The following is a 15,605-nucleotide window of genomic DNA, read 5'->3' as shown; positions in this document are numbered from 1 at the left end:
TCAAGGCCGTATTCAGAGACTTCTGTTGTTTATAGTATATACAAATGATTGTGGGTGCCAACAAGGCTCCCCTAGATGCTACATATTCTCTTCTTCGAGGACGAGGATCCCTACAAACTCAACCACGGGTTGCGTTAGTAAAAATAACTAGAGGTTATTTCCCTATATATATTTTAGACGAATTATTTTGATTCAGGATTGAGCAGCATTATTTGCAAATTAGACGACGATACAAAAATCGGGCAGGAAATAAACATTGAAGACTCAAAATCACTTTGAGACGATCTTGAAAGCAAATCGTTTTCTTGGTTCTGAAATGGTAGAGGCAGTGCTGACAAATGTAAGGTTATGTAATAATGATTACCTTGCCTAATAACCTAGGTAACTCATAACTAGTTATGAGTTTCGTGGTGTAACCTGGTTGGTATTGAAATTGCTGATTGTGAAAGGGGTAGTAATTGGGGAGAATTTAGGGCTAAAAAAATCAATGCATAAGGGTTCCAGACGGGGCAAGGGACACTGGAATTTATTTCTAGAAGCGTTAGCAATAAAACACCTGGTGAAGGTCTTCAGCTATATCGTGCTCTTGTTAGGCCTCATTCAGGTTATGCAGTTAAGTTTTGGTCGTCATACTATAGAATGGATATAAATTTGCTAAAACTCGTTCAGCGTATGATGACATTGTTAATCCCATGAATTAGAACCTTCCATACGAAGAAAGATTGAAAAAACTTAATTTAAATTCTTTTGAAAGGCAAAAAGTTAGGATATTGAAGTGTTGAAGTGGATAAATGAGAATAACAAGGGAGATATTAATAATGTGTTAAATATATCAACACATAATAAAACATGAAATAATGGATATAACTGGGATAAGTTAGAATTGAGACAAAATATATATATATTTTTGGGGGGATTTGTAGAACAAATTATCGGGTAATATAATAGATGTAGGATCCCTATTTGTTTCAAGGGTAGGTTAAACATATATATATGAATGAGTTAGGGTAGATATAAATAGGAACTGCCATTAATGGCCCAATAGGCCTTCTGCAATGCATCAGAACATTTCCTTGATTCTTATGTTCTTATGTTCTTATTTGCCAATCTTCAGTTCACTTCAAGGCGCTCGGCATCGTGTAGTAGCGATATATTTTTTCATCTAGATTTACTTCCCGCCCATCTGTAACAGATGCAATTCTGCAAAAGTAACTTTTCACTAGTATTTCTAAACCGTTTATATATGATACGCATCAACTGTCTCGGTAGAAAAGTCTGGAGTACTCCACTCACAGTGGTTTCCTACTGTGATTCAACTCCATTCATTCTAACTCTCTTCTTTCTTTGAGTCAACTTCATCCAAACCTAGGATATCGCCCTCCCGATATCACGTTCCTCTAATTTTCAACTGTCTCACGTGGCTTTCCTGAAGTCCAGGTGCGGTGTTTTAATTATTTTCCCTGTCCGTTGCATGAAAAATACTGAAAAATTACGAGAGAAAACCGGGGGCGTTATTCACAAAATATGCAAAAAATGAAAACTCGTTCAATTTCAATCAAACTTTTTTGACAAGTTGTATATGAAAAGGGTTTCATTTGGTCCAAGTCTCAGCATCGTAGCATAAATAAGAAGGGTGAAAACAAATATTGAATTATGTGTCAAAAATGGTCAAAAAAGATTATCAAACAAAAATGTCAACTGAAATCATGTCTATGACTCTCAGCTATCACAATAGCATATTTTAAAAACAAATTATAATTAGTTTTATTAACAAAAAATTTAGTTAAAAAAAAAAAGTCAAATTTTACTTTATATTTTTTTTATTTTATCTCTCTCTTTTGTTTATAGGGCGATTTGCATGAAACTTATACACCTGACTGCACGTATGCCTATCTCTAAGGGTGCCAATTTTGGAGGAAATTGGTTGATGTCAACTTCAGCCACAGAGGGCAACACCTTAGACTTTATTTTTTACTTACTTCAAAGTTTATGTTACTTGAAAATGAATATCTCTTTCATTTTTTATGCAATTTACATGAAACTTACACATTATATATAAATTTTATGTCTCTAAAATCGTTAGCAAGTGTTTTTATCTTGAGTTCTTTATTGACTTTATAATAGCAATAAACATGATATATTTGCATAATTTTGGGGGGGGTACTTAGACTATTTGTATTAGGAAAACGAAAGATGTCTTGGAAAATCTTTTGCAAGGGATCCTTTATTATATGTTAATGTGTCAGAAAAGTGTCATAGAATGATTATATCTGAAAGGTGTGGTTGTAAATTTACACTTGAAAATGTGTAAAATTCGTTGAAAAAAAAAAAAATGAAAAATCTCCCTTACTATTTAGGCTACAGTACTGAATCTTCGAACAATTGTAGCCCTTTTCATATACAACTAGTCAAAAATAATGGTTGACACTAAACAACATCTTTAGAATACCCGAATAACGCCCCCTTAAAGGCGCTCGGCATCGTGTAGTAGCGATATATTTTTTCATCTAGATTTACTTCCCGCCCTATTAATGTAACAGATGCAATTCTGCAAAAGTAACTTTTCACTAGTATTTCTAAACCGTTTATATATGATACGCATCAACTGTCTCGGTAGAAAAGTCTGGAGTACTCCACTCACAGCGGTTTCCTACTGTGATTCAACTCCATTCATTCTAACTCTCTTCTTTCTTTGAGTCAACTTCAACCAAACCTAGGATATCGCCCTCCCGATATCACGCTCCTCTAATTTTCAACTGTCTCACGTGGCTTTCCTGAAGTCCAGGTGCGGTGTTTTAATTATTTTCCCTGTCCGTTGTATGAAAAATACTGAAAAATTACGAGAGGAAACCTGTTAAATATAATGGTCTCTTTGTAAAACATGTAAAGAATACATGATCAATCCAAGTTTTTTTAGATTTACCTGAATTTACCTGAAGGCCACTATCACTAGTAGCCTCAACGAGGAAAGGAAGCCGGTGACTTGTCGTAGGTCCCCCCCTCAATTTGTTTTCATGATCTTTTCCAGTTAAACTTTAAAATTTAATAGTTTTGGCATTTATGGGTTTGGCGGCCCTACATTGTGGCTTGTTGAGCATGACACCTTTGCTCCTTGTTTGTTATATATATGACCTTTAGAAGAAATTGTCCGAGTGGACATACTCCTAATTGTACCGTTTTTTAAAGGTTACAGTGAGATCTGCCTGTCATTCCTGGTTTGCAGTGTTGTTAGCCCTGTGGCTCTAAACCTTTCCTGATACGCGAGTTGACTCAGCTTTATAATGCTTTTGTTTCCCGGTGATGAACTTTCTTCACATCAGCAATGTCCATCTAAAGATGAGGTCTCCATGCCTGGATACAGTAATCCAAATAACTGCCCACCAGAGATTTATATATTTGAATCACTACCTTCTTTTTCGTCAAGTAAAAGGTACGCTCGATTATTCCTAGAGTTCTGTAAGCTTTTTTAACTGCTGCTCTAACCTGTTGTGCAACTTTCAGTGAGTAGTGGATTTTGACTACCAGGTCCTTTCTTTGTCAATCTGTTGCAAGGAAGTGTTATTATTTTGGTAGTTGTGGCGTGGGTTGCTATGCCTCACATGCAAGATCTTGCATTTGTCAATATTAAAAAGCATTTGCCAGTTTCTGGCCATCTCTGGAGTTCATATTGTAAGGCTTCAATATCATTATCATTTCTCTCTTTACTATAATTCTTTATTATGTCTGCAAATTTGATGATGTGGTTTGTAATATTGTCATTGTCCTTGAGGTATAGGACAAAAACGGTTGGCCCCAAAATGGATCCCCTGTGGTACTCCACTTACCAGATTTCTCTAGTCAGATTCATTCCCGTTTAGCACGACTCTTTATTCTCTTTGTTTTATCCATTCTAATATTCTACCATTTTTTCCATGTGCCTGTAATTTACTCACCAGTCTTTCATGTGGTACCGTATTAAAGGTTTTAGCATAATCGATAAAGCCACACAGAAAGCCACTACAGCCACCAGAAATCCTTTGTCTGAGTAGCTGGTTACCGTTTCCAAAATGTGAGCAGGTTTACAAGGCAGGATCTATTTTTAAGAAACCCAAGTTTTGACGATTTTACAAGATGGCACACTGAAAGATTGTAAATGATTTCCTCCCTTATGAATCTCTCCATGAGCTTGCAGATGTGTGATGTTAGGCTGATCGAAAATCGGTAGTTTTCCGCTGAGCTCTTTCTGCCTTTTTTGAAAATAGGAATAATATTTGCATATTTCCAATTTAGGGGGACTATCCCTTGGTCCAGAGACTTAGCGAAAAGCAATTCTGCCCGTTCCTTTATGACTTTGGATTGGACTCCCTCCATACCTGTGGATTTTGAGTCTTTTAGTTTGTCAATGCTCCTGATTATGCGGCATGTCATGGTTATATCCCTTAATTCATTCTCGTCACCTCCTTCAAACATTTGTGTGGGTGTTGGGATGTCATCTAACCTCTCTAGTGTGAACACTGATGTAAAATATTCATTTAGAGTGCTTGCTGCCGTTTTATCGTCTATGGTTAGTTGCATCCTTTAAGAGTCCTACCGATTCCTTTGTTTGGTTTTACTTCATATATAGGCATAGAACAATTTTGGATCTTTCTTTATGTTTTGGGCAAGTTGTTATGGGCAAGTTTTCTTTCATAAAGTATAAAGTCTTTTGGCTGATCTGATTTTCTGGGTGGTTGAGTCTATTGTCTTTTTATATATCTCATAGTCAATGATGTCCATCATGGATTTATACGTTCTCCAGAGGTTTCGCTTAGTTATCAATGCTTGTTTTATCGCCTGATGTTACGAACCTTACCTCCTGTGGAGGTTAGTTTCAATTATAAAATGTTGGTGGATACAGTGGAGAATGTTTATTAGAATAAATCTACAGCTGATATCAGGGAGGCCGCGAGGCAACAGTAATACTCCGCCCAGTAAAGTCTTCTCAGCTGGAGATTTTTAGGAATAATGTGAACTGGAATAGCCTAACTACGTGAGGAAAAAATGGACTCAATCAAAAAGCATGCATAGGGAATATGGTAAATAAAGTCAATAAAGGTTTGAGTGTAAATGTAAAGAATAGAGTATTAAGGGGCGATGACGCAAGAGAGGTGGACGCCATCTTGACTTGAGGGGAGGCGGATTCGTTGGCGACCAGACCTTGCTTGCTGAGGGTTTTCCTCCGGCTGTACAGTCAGATAAGCCATCATTACTTATTATCACGGTTGCAAGATAGGGTAGAGTAGTAATGCAATCTTTGGTGATGTTTTAATAGTGAGAATCCAGGTTTCCTAGAGGTTTCATATATGTGTGTCATCAGTTGGTAGGTGTGGTGGCTGTGTGCAAGGTTCCAGGTTTTGCATTGTGAGCCATAGGGTAGCCAGAGCCCACTTGGGGGTTATATTACTACAGCATGACCTTAAGTTGTAAGAAATTCAAATTGTTGAATATATATTATCAAGGGTCTTATGCATATAAATTTGTGTCTTTGTACTAGGCTGTTTTCCTTACTCCTTGATTTTCCATAGGCTCAAGTAAAATTATCTATTCCCCTAAACAACATTTAAAGGTCCATCACCACCGAATTCTTGACAGGCCTCTGAGACATAACTATGATAAAATTCTTTGACACAACCCATGACACCTGAGTCATACATCTAGTTCCCTTTCTTTCTTTTCTCCTTTTTGTCACTTTTTTAAAGGAGTTCTGTGATGACCTTGAAGTTTTGCCATGTGGTTCCATGTCATGTTCACCTATCAGTGTCCTCCAGGAGATCTTTTTCAGTTCCTCTCTCATTCCTTGGGTCTCATCGATGACAATCTATAAATTCATCATCATGGACCTTTATGTGGGTTTCTATATTTGTAGCCAATTTTAAAAATGGTGATCACATGAGAGGAATAGCTTTGTCCTTACATGAATTTGATCAATCATGCCTTCTTCAGTCTATCCTTTAGATTGTATTCCGTTGGCCTTATGTTCTATGTTATTATCATGACCTGATCAAGTTTACGATGCCTTCTCCGATATCTTGTTTCTCAATCTTCCAAATCAATGTTTGGTGTGGAACAGTGTTAGCATATAAAGCAATGTAATTATCATCGTTTGCTGTTATTGCTATATAATCATGGTTATCCTTTTAAGCCATCTTGAGATGTTATCTTGAGAAGATTTCGGGGCTTAGAGTCCCCGCGGCCCGGTCCTCGACCAGGCCTTCTTTATGTTATACATCCCCAGGAAGCAGCCCGTAGCAGCTGTCTACCTGCCAGGTACCTATTTACTGCTAGGTGAACAAGGGCATCAGGTAGAAATAAATTCTGCCCATTTGTTGCCGTGTTCGCCGGGGAATAGAGCCCGGAAACTTAGGACTACGAATCCCAAGCGCTGCCCACTCAGCCGTCAGGCCAATGCCATGTCGTGAATCTTTTATTAATATACACATTTTGCGCTGAATATAAATGAGATTTGCTTCTATCACGTTAAGTAGTTTCTCAATAAGTGACGTTATATTAATTGGGTATGTAGGATGATGCCAATCTATCCAACTCTTTTAGCAACAGGGATAATATTCCCAACTCTCCAGAACTTTGGGTTAGTGGGCCAGTGGTCCGTGGACTTGCTTGGCTTTTGTTTTTATATTTAGTTACTAACTTATTTTCTTAGTAACTAATAATTATCTTGTCTCTCTCAATACATTGATGCGTTTAATAAAGTGTCTGCATATTAATTAAATCAATATGCAGACACTGCATATCTAGTAAAGGCTGATATCAAATACTCGTTTAGAATATTACCCATTTCATCTTCCTTATATGTTAGTTCATTTGAAACATCAGGAAAAACATGCACTTCACAACTCCTCTGCTCGCGTCTTCGATTTAACATCATCTATTCTGTCAGCGAATGAAAAATAAGCCAAGAAAAGTACCTTTGAGACAGCACTGGGTAAGACCCATCAGAAGCCGCCCGGAAGGCGTCCAGCGCCGGTGCGAAGAATTCGTCTTTAAAGCCACCAACCACATCTGCAAATCAACAAAATAATCACAGAAACCCAATCCCTGCAGAAGAAATACTTACATCTGGTAGTAAACCTGAAGGGTCTTCTACCGGGAGACCAGGATCCACACCTGACAGTAAACCTGAGGGGTCTTCTACCGGGAGACCAGGATCCACACCTGACAGTAAACCTGAGGGGTCTTCTACCGGGAGACCAGGATCCACACCTGACAGTAAACCTGAAGGGTCTTCTACCGGGAAATCAGGATCCACATATGGCAGTAAACCTGGGGGGACTTATACCGGGAGATCAGGATGCACACCTGGCAGTACACCTGAGGGGTCTTCTACCGGGAGATCAGGATCCACACCTGGCAGTAAACATGAGGGGTCTTCTGCCAGGAGATCAGGATCCACACCTGGTAGTACACCTGAGGGGTCTTCTACTGGGAGATCAGGATCCACACCTGGTTGTAAATGCGGAGTGACATCTGACAGTTGGTGAGGGTCGAGGTCGGACAGCAGCTGATGGTCCAGGTCTGACAAGACGCTAGTATCCCTATCTAGGAGAAGGTCGTCATCTGTCGTCGAAATGTCACTGGCCAGAAGTGTCGTCCTCGTCTCCCTGCACCACTCCACCATCACACACACTATGAACACACTGAAAAAAATATACCCGTCCCGTAATTTAATGGTGTCATAAAACATTCTTATTAAGAAGCTTCGAGAGTTTACTGTTGGTCAGGAAGCTCGTTGAATTGAAGCTAACAACGTCGTATAATTGCACACATTTTGTTAAAATTATGTCGGAGCGAAACCTGAACAGTTACCGAGCCTTCTGCCCTATATGCCTCCGGAGCCACATTTGACGACACAATCCCGGGTGGCTGCACCTTCGAAACCTTTTCCTGCCCCATAGGTCTCCAGCGCCAAATGTGACGACAAAATCCAGGATGGCTGCACGCCCCAAGCCTTCTCCCGCCACATATGCCTCCGGAGCCACATTTGACTACACAACCCCGGGTGTCTGCACGCTCAAAGATTTCTCCTGCCCCATATTCCTCCAAATCCACATGCGACTAAACAACACCAGATGGCTGCACGCTCCAAGACTTCCCCTGCTCCATATGCCTCTGGAGCAACATGTGTCTTCACAACACCGGGTGGCTGCACGCTCCACGCCTTCTCCAGCCCAATATGCTTTCGAAGATACATGTGACTAAACAGCACCGGGAGGCTGCATGCCTGAAGCCTCCTCCTGCCTTATACGCCTCCAGAGCCACATATGACTATACAACAATGGGTGGCTGCACGCCCCAAGCCTTCTCCTGCCCTATATACCCCCGAGAGCCAAATGTGACTATACAACCTCGGGTGGTTGCACGCCCGAAGCCTTCTCCTGCCTCATATGCCTCTGGTGCGACATGTGTCTACCCATCCCCAGGAGGGCTGCACGCCCCATGACTTCTCCTGCTCCAAATGCCTCAGGAGCAAAATGTGACTTCATCACAACCCTGGGTGGATGCACGCGACCAGCCTTTTCCTGCCACATATGTCCCAGAGACACATATGATGACACAAACCCTGGTGGCTGCACGCCTCAAGCCTTGTCTTGCCACATATGCCTCTGAAGCAACATGTGACTACACAACGCCTAGTTGCTGTACGCTCCAAGCCTTTTCCTGCCACATATGTCTCTGAACCCACATGTGACTTTGTATCCCCTGGAGTTTGCACGCCTCAAGCCTGCTCCTGAACCATATGCCCCCAGAGCCACATGTGACTACACAACCACGGGTAGCTGCTCGCCTTAAGACTTCTCCTGCCCCAAATGCCTCAGGAGACACATGTGACAGCACATCCCTGGGTGGATGCACGCGACCAGCCTTTTCCTGCCCCATATGTCCCCAGAGCCACATGTGACGACTCAAACCTGGATGGCTGCACCCCTCTAGCTTACTCCTGCCACATATGCCTCCGGAGCCACATGTGACGACACAACTCCAAGTAGCTGCACGCCCCAAGCCTTCTCCTGCCACATATGCCTCCGGAGCCACATGTGACGACACAACCCCGGGTGGCTTCACGCCTTCAGACTTCTACTGTCCAATATGCCTCCGGAGCCATATGTGTCTACACAACTCCAGCTGGCTGCACGCCCTAAGCTTTTTCCTGCTACATATGCCTTCGGAGCCACACGTGTCTACACAACACAGTGTGACTGCACGGCCCAAGCCTTCACCCTTTTTGGCTGACTATTTTTTGGTAACTAGATTTTGTTATTCCATCTCAACTTCGTCTTTCCCAATCTCACAGATTTATTTAAAAACAAATTCTATTTTTTTGCATTCATTTAAAGATTATTATCGCAAAACAATGAACTTTAATTATCCAAATATACCCTTAAAATTTCTTGAGTTGTTCATATATATAGTTGAGTTGCCCCAAGTAACTCACCCGAGGAGGAGGTGAACCACCACACGACGCCTGCGACGGACCAAGCGCTTCAGAATGCGTCTCATCAGGTAAAGACGGTCTTGCACTGCAACGGAAAAGAGTGTTGAAACTTTAATGTTGCTATTTGTTATTTCAGGGAGGGAGAGTTCTTGGCTTGCAAACACTGAGCTGTGGGAGTGGTAGCTAATGACCTGCAAACACACAGCTGTGAGAGTGGGAGCCTTTGACCTGCAAACACTGAACTGTGGGAGTGGGGGCTTTTGACCTGCAAACACTGAACTGTGGGAGTGGGGGCTTTTGACCTGCAAACACTGAACTGTGGGAGTGGGGGCTTTTGACCTGCAAACACTGAACTGTGGGAGTGGGGGCTTTTGACCTGCAAACACTGAACTGTGGGAGTGGGGGCTTTTGACCTGCAAACACTGAACTGTGGGAGTGGGGGCTTTTGACCTGCAAACACTGAACTGTGGGAGTGGGGGCTTTTGACCTGCAAACACTGAACTGTGGGAGTGGGGGCTTTTGACCTGCAAACACTGAACTGTGGGAGTGGGAGCTCTTGACCCTCATACACTGATCTGTGGAAGTAAGAGTTTTTGGTTTGCAAAAACAAAGCTATGGAAGGGAGAGCTCTTAACCTGATAGTACTGAAACGTGGAAGGGAAAGTTCTTGGCCTGCAAACACTGAGTTGTAAAATGGACAGGCCTTGTCCTACAGATTCAGAACTGTGGAATGGACAGCTGTTTTTCTGAAAACACTGAGATGTGGGACTGAGGTGAGATCATCAGCAGAAATGGTGACCTCTACTTAAGTCGTGTTCAGTGTTTGTTAAATCTCCAGTGTGAGTAACTCATCCTCCTGTTTAGATAGTACCTGTTGCGACGATCATCAATAGTCAGAATTCGTACGTTCTTAGCTTTTAGATAGCAGATTTGCTCTAACTAGTTAGGATTTTATTTTAATAAATGAAGCTGAAACACAAACTTAAATATTCCTAGGCCTAGTATAACACACATATGTACTATATTTGGCCTCAGATATCCTATATTAGGCCTAGTGAGGTTACCTTGAGGTTACCTTGAGATCATTTCGGGGCTTAGCGTCCCCGCGGCCCGGTCCTCAACCAGGCCACCTCGTTGCTGGACTGATAAACTTGGCTGTTGGACGCGGCTGCTGGCAGCCTGACGTTTGAGTCACAGCCTGGTTGATCAGGTATCCTTTGGAGGTTTTTATCAAGTTCTCTCTTGAGCACTGTGAGGGGTCGGCCAGTTATTCCCCTTATGTGTAGTGGAAGCGTGTTGAACAGTCCCGGGCCTCTGATGTTGATAGAGTTCTCTCTTAGAATACCTGTTGCACTTCTGCTTTTCGACAGGGGTATTACTAAATACTAAAACTACTAAAAAAAATACTAAAGTATTTAATATTAATATTAAAAATACTCGCAACAGGTTAGTTTAGGTTAGGTTAGATTAGTTTGTCAAAGCAACACAAGTAAAAATAGTTTTCCGGTTTGTCCAACTCAATTGTTCAAATTTCTACGTTCTAATTTCGCTGTACGTCGGTATATGTAGTATGGTCCTCGTCGTTACTATAAGTACTACCAAAACCGGAGACGGCATACAGTGGTCAGCCACACGAGGACCAAGTGATCAGCCACACTACCAGCCACACGAGGACCAAGTGGTCAGCCACACTTCCAGCCACACGAGGACCAAGTGGTCAGCCACAAGAGAACCAAGTGGTCAGCCACACTTCCAGCCACACGAGGACTAAGTGGTCAGCCACAAGAGAACCAAGTGATCAGCCACACTTCCAGCCACACGAGGACCAAGTGGTCAGCCACACTTCCAGCCACACGAGGACCAAGTGGTCAGCCACAAGAGAACCAAGTGGTCAGCCACACTTCCAGCCACACGAGGACCAAGTGGTCAGCCACAAGAGAACCAAGTGATCAGCCACACTTCCAGCCACACGAGGACCAAGTGGTCAGCCACAAGAGAACCAAGTGGTCAGCCACACTTCCAGCCACACGAGGACCAAGTGGTCAGCCACACGAGGACCAAGTGGTCAGCCACACTTCCAGCCACACGAGACCCAAGTGGTCAGCCACACTTCCAGCCACACGAGGACCAAGTGGTCAGCCACAAGAGAACCAAGTGGTCAGCCACACTTCCAGCCACACGAGGACCAAGTGGTCAGCCACACTTCCAGCCACACGAGGACCAAGTGGTCAGCCACACTTCCAGCCACACGAGGACCAAGTGGTCAGCCACACTTCCAGCCACACGAGGACCAAGTGGTCAGCCACACTTCCAGCCACACGAGGACCAAGTGGTCAGCCACACTTCCAGCCACAAGAAAACCAAGTGATCAGCCACACTTCCAGCCACAAGAGAACGAAGTGATCAGCAACACTTCCAGCCACAAGAAAACCAAGTGATCAGCCACACTTCTAGCCACAAGAGAACCAAGTGATCAGCCACAAGAGGACCAAGTGATCAGCAACACTTCCAGCCACAAGAGAACCAAGTGATCAGCCACACTTCTAGCCACAAGAGAACCAAGTGATCAGCGACAAGAGGACCAAGTGATTAGCCACACGAGGACCAAGTGATCAGCCACGAGAGAACCAAGTGATCAGCCACAAGAGGACCAAGTGATCAGTCACAAGAGGACCAAGTGATCAGCCACAAGAGGACCAAGTGATCAGCCACACTTTCAGCTACAAGAGGACAAAGTGATCAGCCACACTTCCAACCACAAGAGGACGAAGTGATCACCCTACACTTCCAACCACAAGAGGACCAAGTGATCAGCCACAAGAGGACCAAGTGACCAGCCACAAGGGGACCAAGTGATCAGGCACAAGAGGACCAAGTGATCAGCCACAAGAGGACCAAGTGACCAGCCACACTTTCAGCTACAAGAGGACGAAGTGATCAGCCACACTTCCAACCACAAGAGGACGAAGTGATCACCCCACACTTCCAGCCACAAGAGGACCAAGTGATCAGCCACAAGAGGACCAAGTGACCAGCCACAAGGGGACCAAGTGACCAGCCACAAGGGGACCAAGTGATCAGGCACAAGAGGACCAAGTGATCAGCCACAAGAGGACCAAGTGACCAGCCACAAGAGGACCAAGTGATCAGGCACAAGAGGACCAAGTGACCAGCCACAAGAGGACCAAGTGATCAGGCACAAGAGGACCAAGTGATCAGCCACAAGAGGACCAAGTGACCAGCCACAAGAGGACCAAGTGATCAGGCACAAGAGGACCAAGTGATCAGCCACAAGAGGACCAAGTGATCAGGCACAGGAGGACCAAGTGATCAGCCACAAGAGGACCAAGTGGTCAGCCACAAGAGGACCAAGTGATCAACCACAAGATGACCAAGTAATCAGCAACACTTCCAGCCACAAGAGGACCAAGTCGGAAGCTGGCAAGTCGCCTCTGATGAATGCGTCATGACAATGGATACTCAAATTCTTTTTTTTTTTTTTTTTTCTAAAGTACTCGCCGGTCCGATGGAAACCTCACTGATAGAAGAATTCAACAACAGGTGGTGTCTGCTACCTCGAGGAATACGGGTTACGTGGCAAACGAGAGAGACTAGGAGCACAAATACGCTTCCCTTTTAACCTATCGTCATTCACATTCACCTGCACCGAACACCGACTATAGTACAAACAGCCGCTTCCCAGACGGTCTGCCAGAGTGGTACACTCTCTGAGGAGCCTCGACACTAGTGCACTTAATACTAAAATCCAATCTGATAACAGTTTACACTGTTACAAATATTGCTCCGCCAACATATTTCGAGACCAACACAGGCCCAAAATATTTCCTTGCTTCAGAAGACAAATCACTATGAAGGCTTCAATCCAGCAACTCGTCTGCAATAATTCTCATCTCTACTTTTTTTTGGAACAAAGAACAAAATTCAGTCATTATACTGAACCCGGACAGCACAGTCACTGATGCATGCACCAGAACTCGATCATGACTTTAGCACAAGAAACAATATAAATGTCATGGAGATTCAAAACCAACAGCCATCAAAACACTGAAAGTTCGCTGCGTGTAAATTTTTGTTTGTGCCTTCATCATATCTCGCATAATTTAGCATGCATTTCAGTATTCAACTAGTAATTAAGTAATACCTAGAGGACCCCAATCTTTGCCTATTGTATACATGCACAGCAGCATTTAAATCATACCAACATTAACAGAAACTTTAATATTGAAATAGCACGCTCCTCGCCAGATTTAACAGATCAGTTTGCTATAACCCCCTTTTGAATTAATATCAGCATTAGGAAAACCTGAACAAACTGCCCCTGGTAAGGATGGTATAACTTATAACACCTTGAGCTTACTGAATGATATCCCTAGCCACCCTCTGCTTGACCTCTATCAAATGAGTCTCTCACAAGGTATCTTGTCAAAGAAATGGACACAAAGTCTCATAATACCAATTCCTAAACCTAACTCTCAAAAATTCAGACCCATTTTCCTTACATCTTGCATGTGTAAAGTCTTGGAGAGAATTGTTCTCAATCGTGTCATGTTTCAGGTCAAAGAAAAACTGGTCCCTAACCTATATGGGTACATGCCCAAGTGTAGCACACAAACATGCTTTGCTGAATATTTTGTAAACTCCCAGGATGGGACACAAGCAGCTTTTATTGACCTAAAGTCAGCTTTCGATGTAGCGAATGGCGAAATAATATTAGAGCATCTTGCTGAATTTGGAATCAAAGGTAATCTTCTGATTTGGATAAAGAGCTACCTATCCAACAGGCGGGCTAGTGTCCTATTTAAAGGAGTTGAAAGTACAAGAACAGATGCCTTCGAACTTCTTTTTTCTTTTTTTTTTTTTACATGCAAAGCATGCAATTGAAATACAATAAATACAATAAAAACAACACACAATACATAACAAAGGAAAACAATAGACCATCGTCCAGAAGGGCCGACAGCATAGCACAACAAAACACATGCACGAGAAAAACATAGAAAAATACAGCATACATCAAAGCACAAAACATAATTCAATGGCAAACTAGCAATCACAGTAACATCACAAAACAAAACCTTCATCAAACAAAACATACATTAAGAGGCATAGCAGGAAACAGAACAGGACAAACACAATACATTCCAAACAAAACATAAAGAACAAACACGTACAACAGGTAAAGCAATATAAAAACACCAGGTCAAACGCACAGCACAAACAATACAGGAATAAAAAACACACACCAAGCCATCCGCCCCGTAAACAAAGGGCGAGGCCAAAATAAACAATAATAATAAACAAGCATAACACGCACACCTGAAAGCAAAACAGGCACAAACATAACAACATACACGCACTGGCCGGAAGGACCAAGAATAAAACAACAAAGTACAGCAAGAAACATAACATGACACTTCAGCACAAAACAAAACAATACAAATTCATACAAAGACACTAAACACTTTGTTGAGAATGAACATAACACCGGCCTGAAGGGCGCACAATAGGTACAACACATTTCAAACAAACCACAGGTCCAAGCACACACCAAACACACAGCAAGCACACAGACTACTAAAATTTCTCATACTTATCCGGCCACTCCGCCGCCGGGAATCGAAGACAATACGCCTCCCAAAGTAACATGACGTCCTCCGTAACAGGATCATTACGAACCGTACGAGGATCAGGCATTAACTCCGGCACACCCACAATAAGACACCGAGTCCGCCGAACCCAGATGGAAGAAGGGCACCACGGAACAGGACACACGCGGTCAACAACGTCAAACCGCAAAGGATGCTCATCATCATGCGCCACTCCAGAGGCCAAGATGATAGGGAGAGGCTCCTTCCCACGAGGCCGGGCAATGGGCAGCGCACTGGGAGCCTCTTCGGTTGCCTTACAGGGCCCCATGTCAACCACCGAACGTTGTACCTGCTGGGACCCCCCATGCTTGGCATCCTTCTTCAGCACGAGCTTGATGCCTCGGCTCGCACCAGAACCCACACCACCCACGTCTGTAGGAGCAACCACCTCCCACTGTGTAGAACTTTCTGCAGGAGAAAGAACAGGCGGTAAATCAGACGCACAACCATCGTCAACAGCAGACACA

General features: G+C 43.1%; 1 protein-coding gene across 1 annotated transcript in view; it reads right to left on the bottom strand.

The window, feature by feature from the left end:
- LOC123772962 (3-galactosyl-N-acetylglucosaminide 4-alpha-L-fucosyltransferase FUT3-like) overlaps window positions 1-15,605 on the bottom strand; it is a 334,661-nt gene that overhangs the window by 123,383 nt on the left and 195,673 nt on the right. Inside the window, exons 3-5 of the mRNA XM_045766399.2 lie at window positions 9,470-9,554; window positions 7,480-7,673; window positions 6,945-7,038 (exon numbers count right to left, since the gene is read on the bottom strand). Coding sequence (XP_045622355.2) covers window positions 6,945-7,038; window positions 7,480-7,673; window positions 9,470-9,534 — 353 coding nt within the window. The 5' untranslated portion in view covers window positions 9,535-9,554. The remainder of the gene's footprint in view (window positions 1-6,944; window positions 7,039-7,479; window positions 7,674-9,469; window positions 9,555-15,605) is intronic.

The sequence above is a fragment of the Procambarus clarkii genome, chromosome 14 (genome assembly GCF_040958095.1).
Source record: "Procambarus clarkii isolate CNS0578487 chromosome 14, FALCON_Pclarkii_2.0, whole genome shotgun sequence".
Classification (NCBI taxonomy): domain Eukaryota; kingdom Metazoa; phylum Arthropoda; class Malacostraca; order Decapoda; family Cambaridae; genus Procambarus; species Procambarus clarkii.
This window is presented reverse-complemented; position numbering and strand designations above follow the sequence as displayed.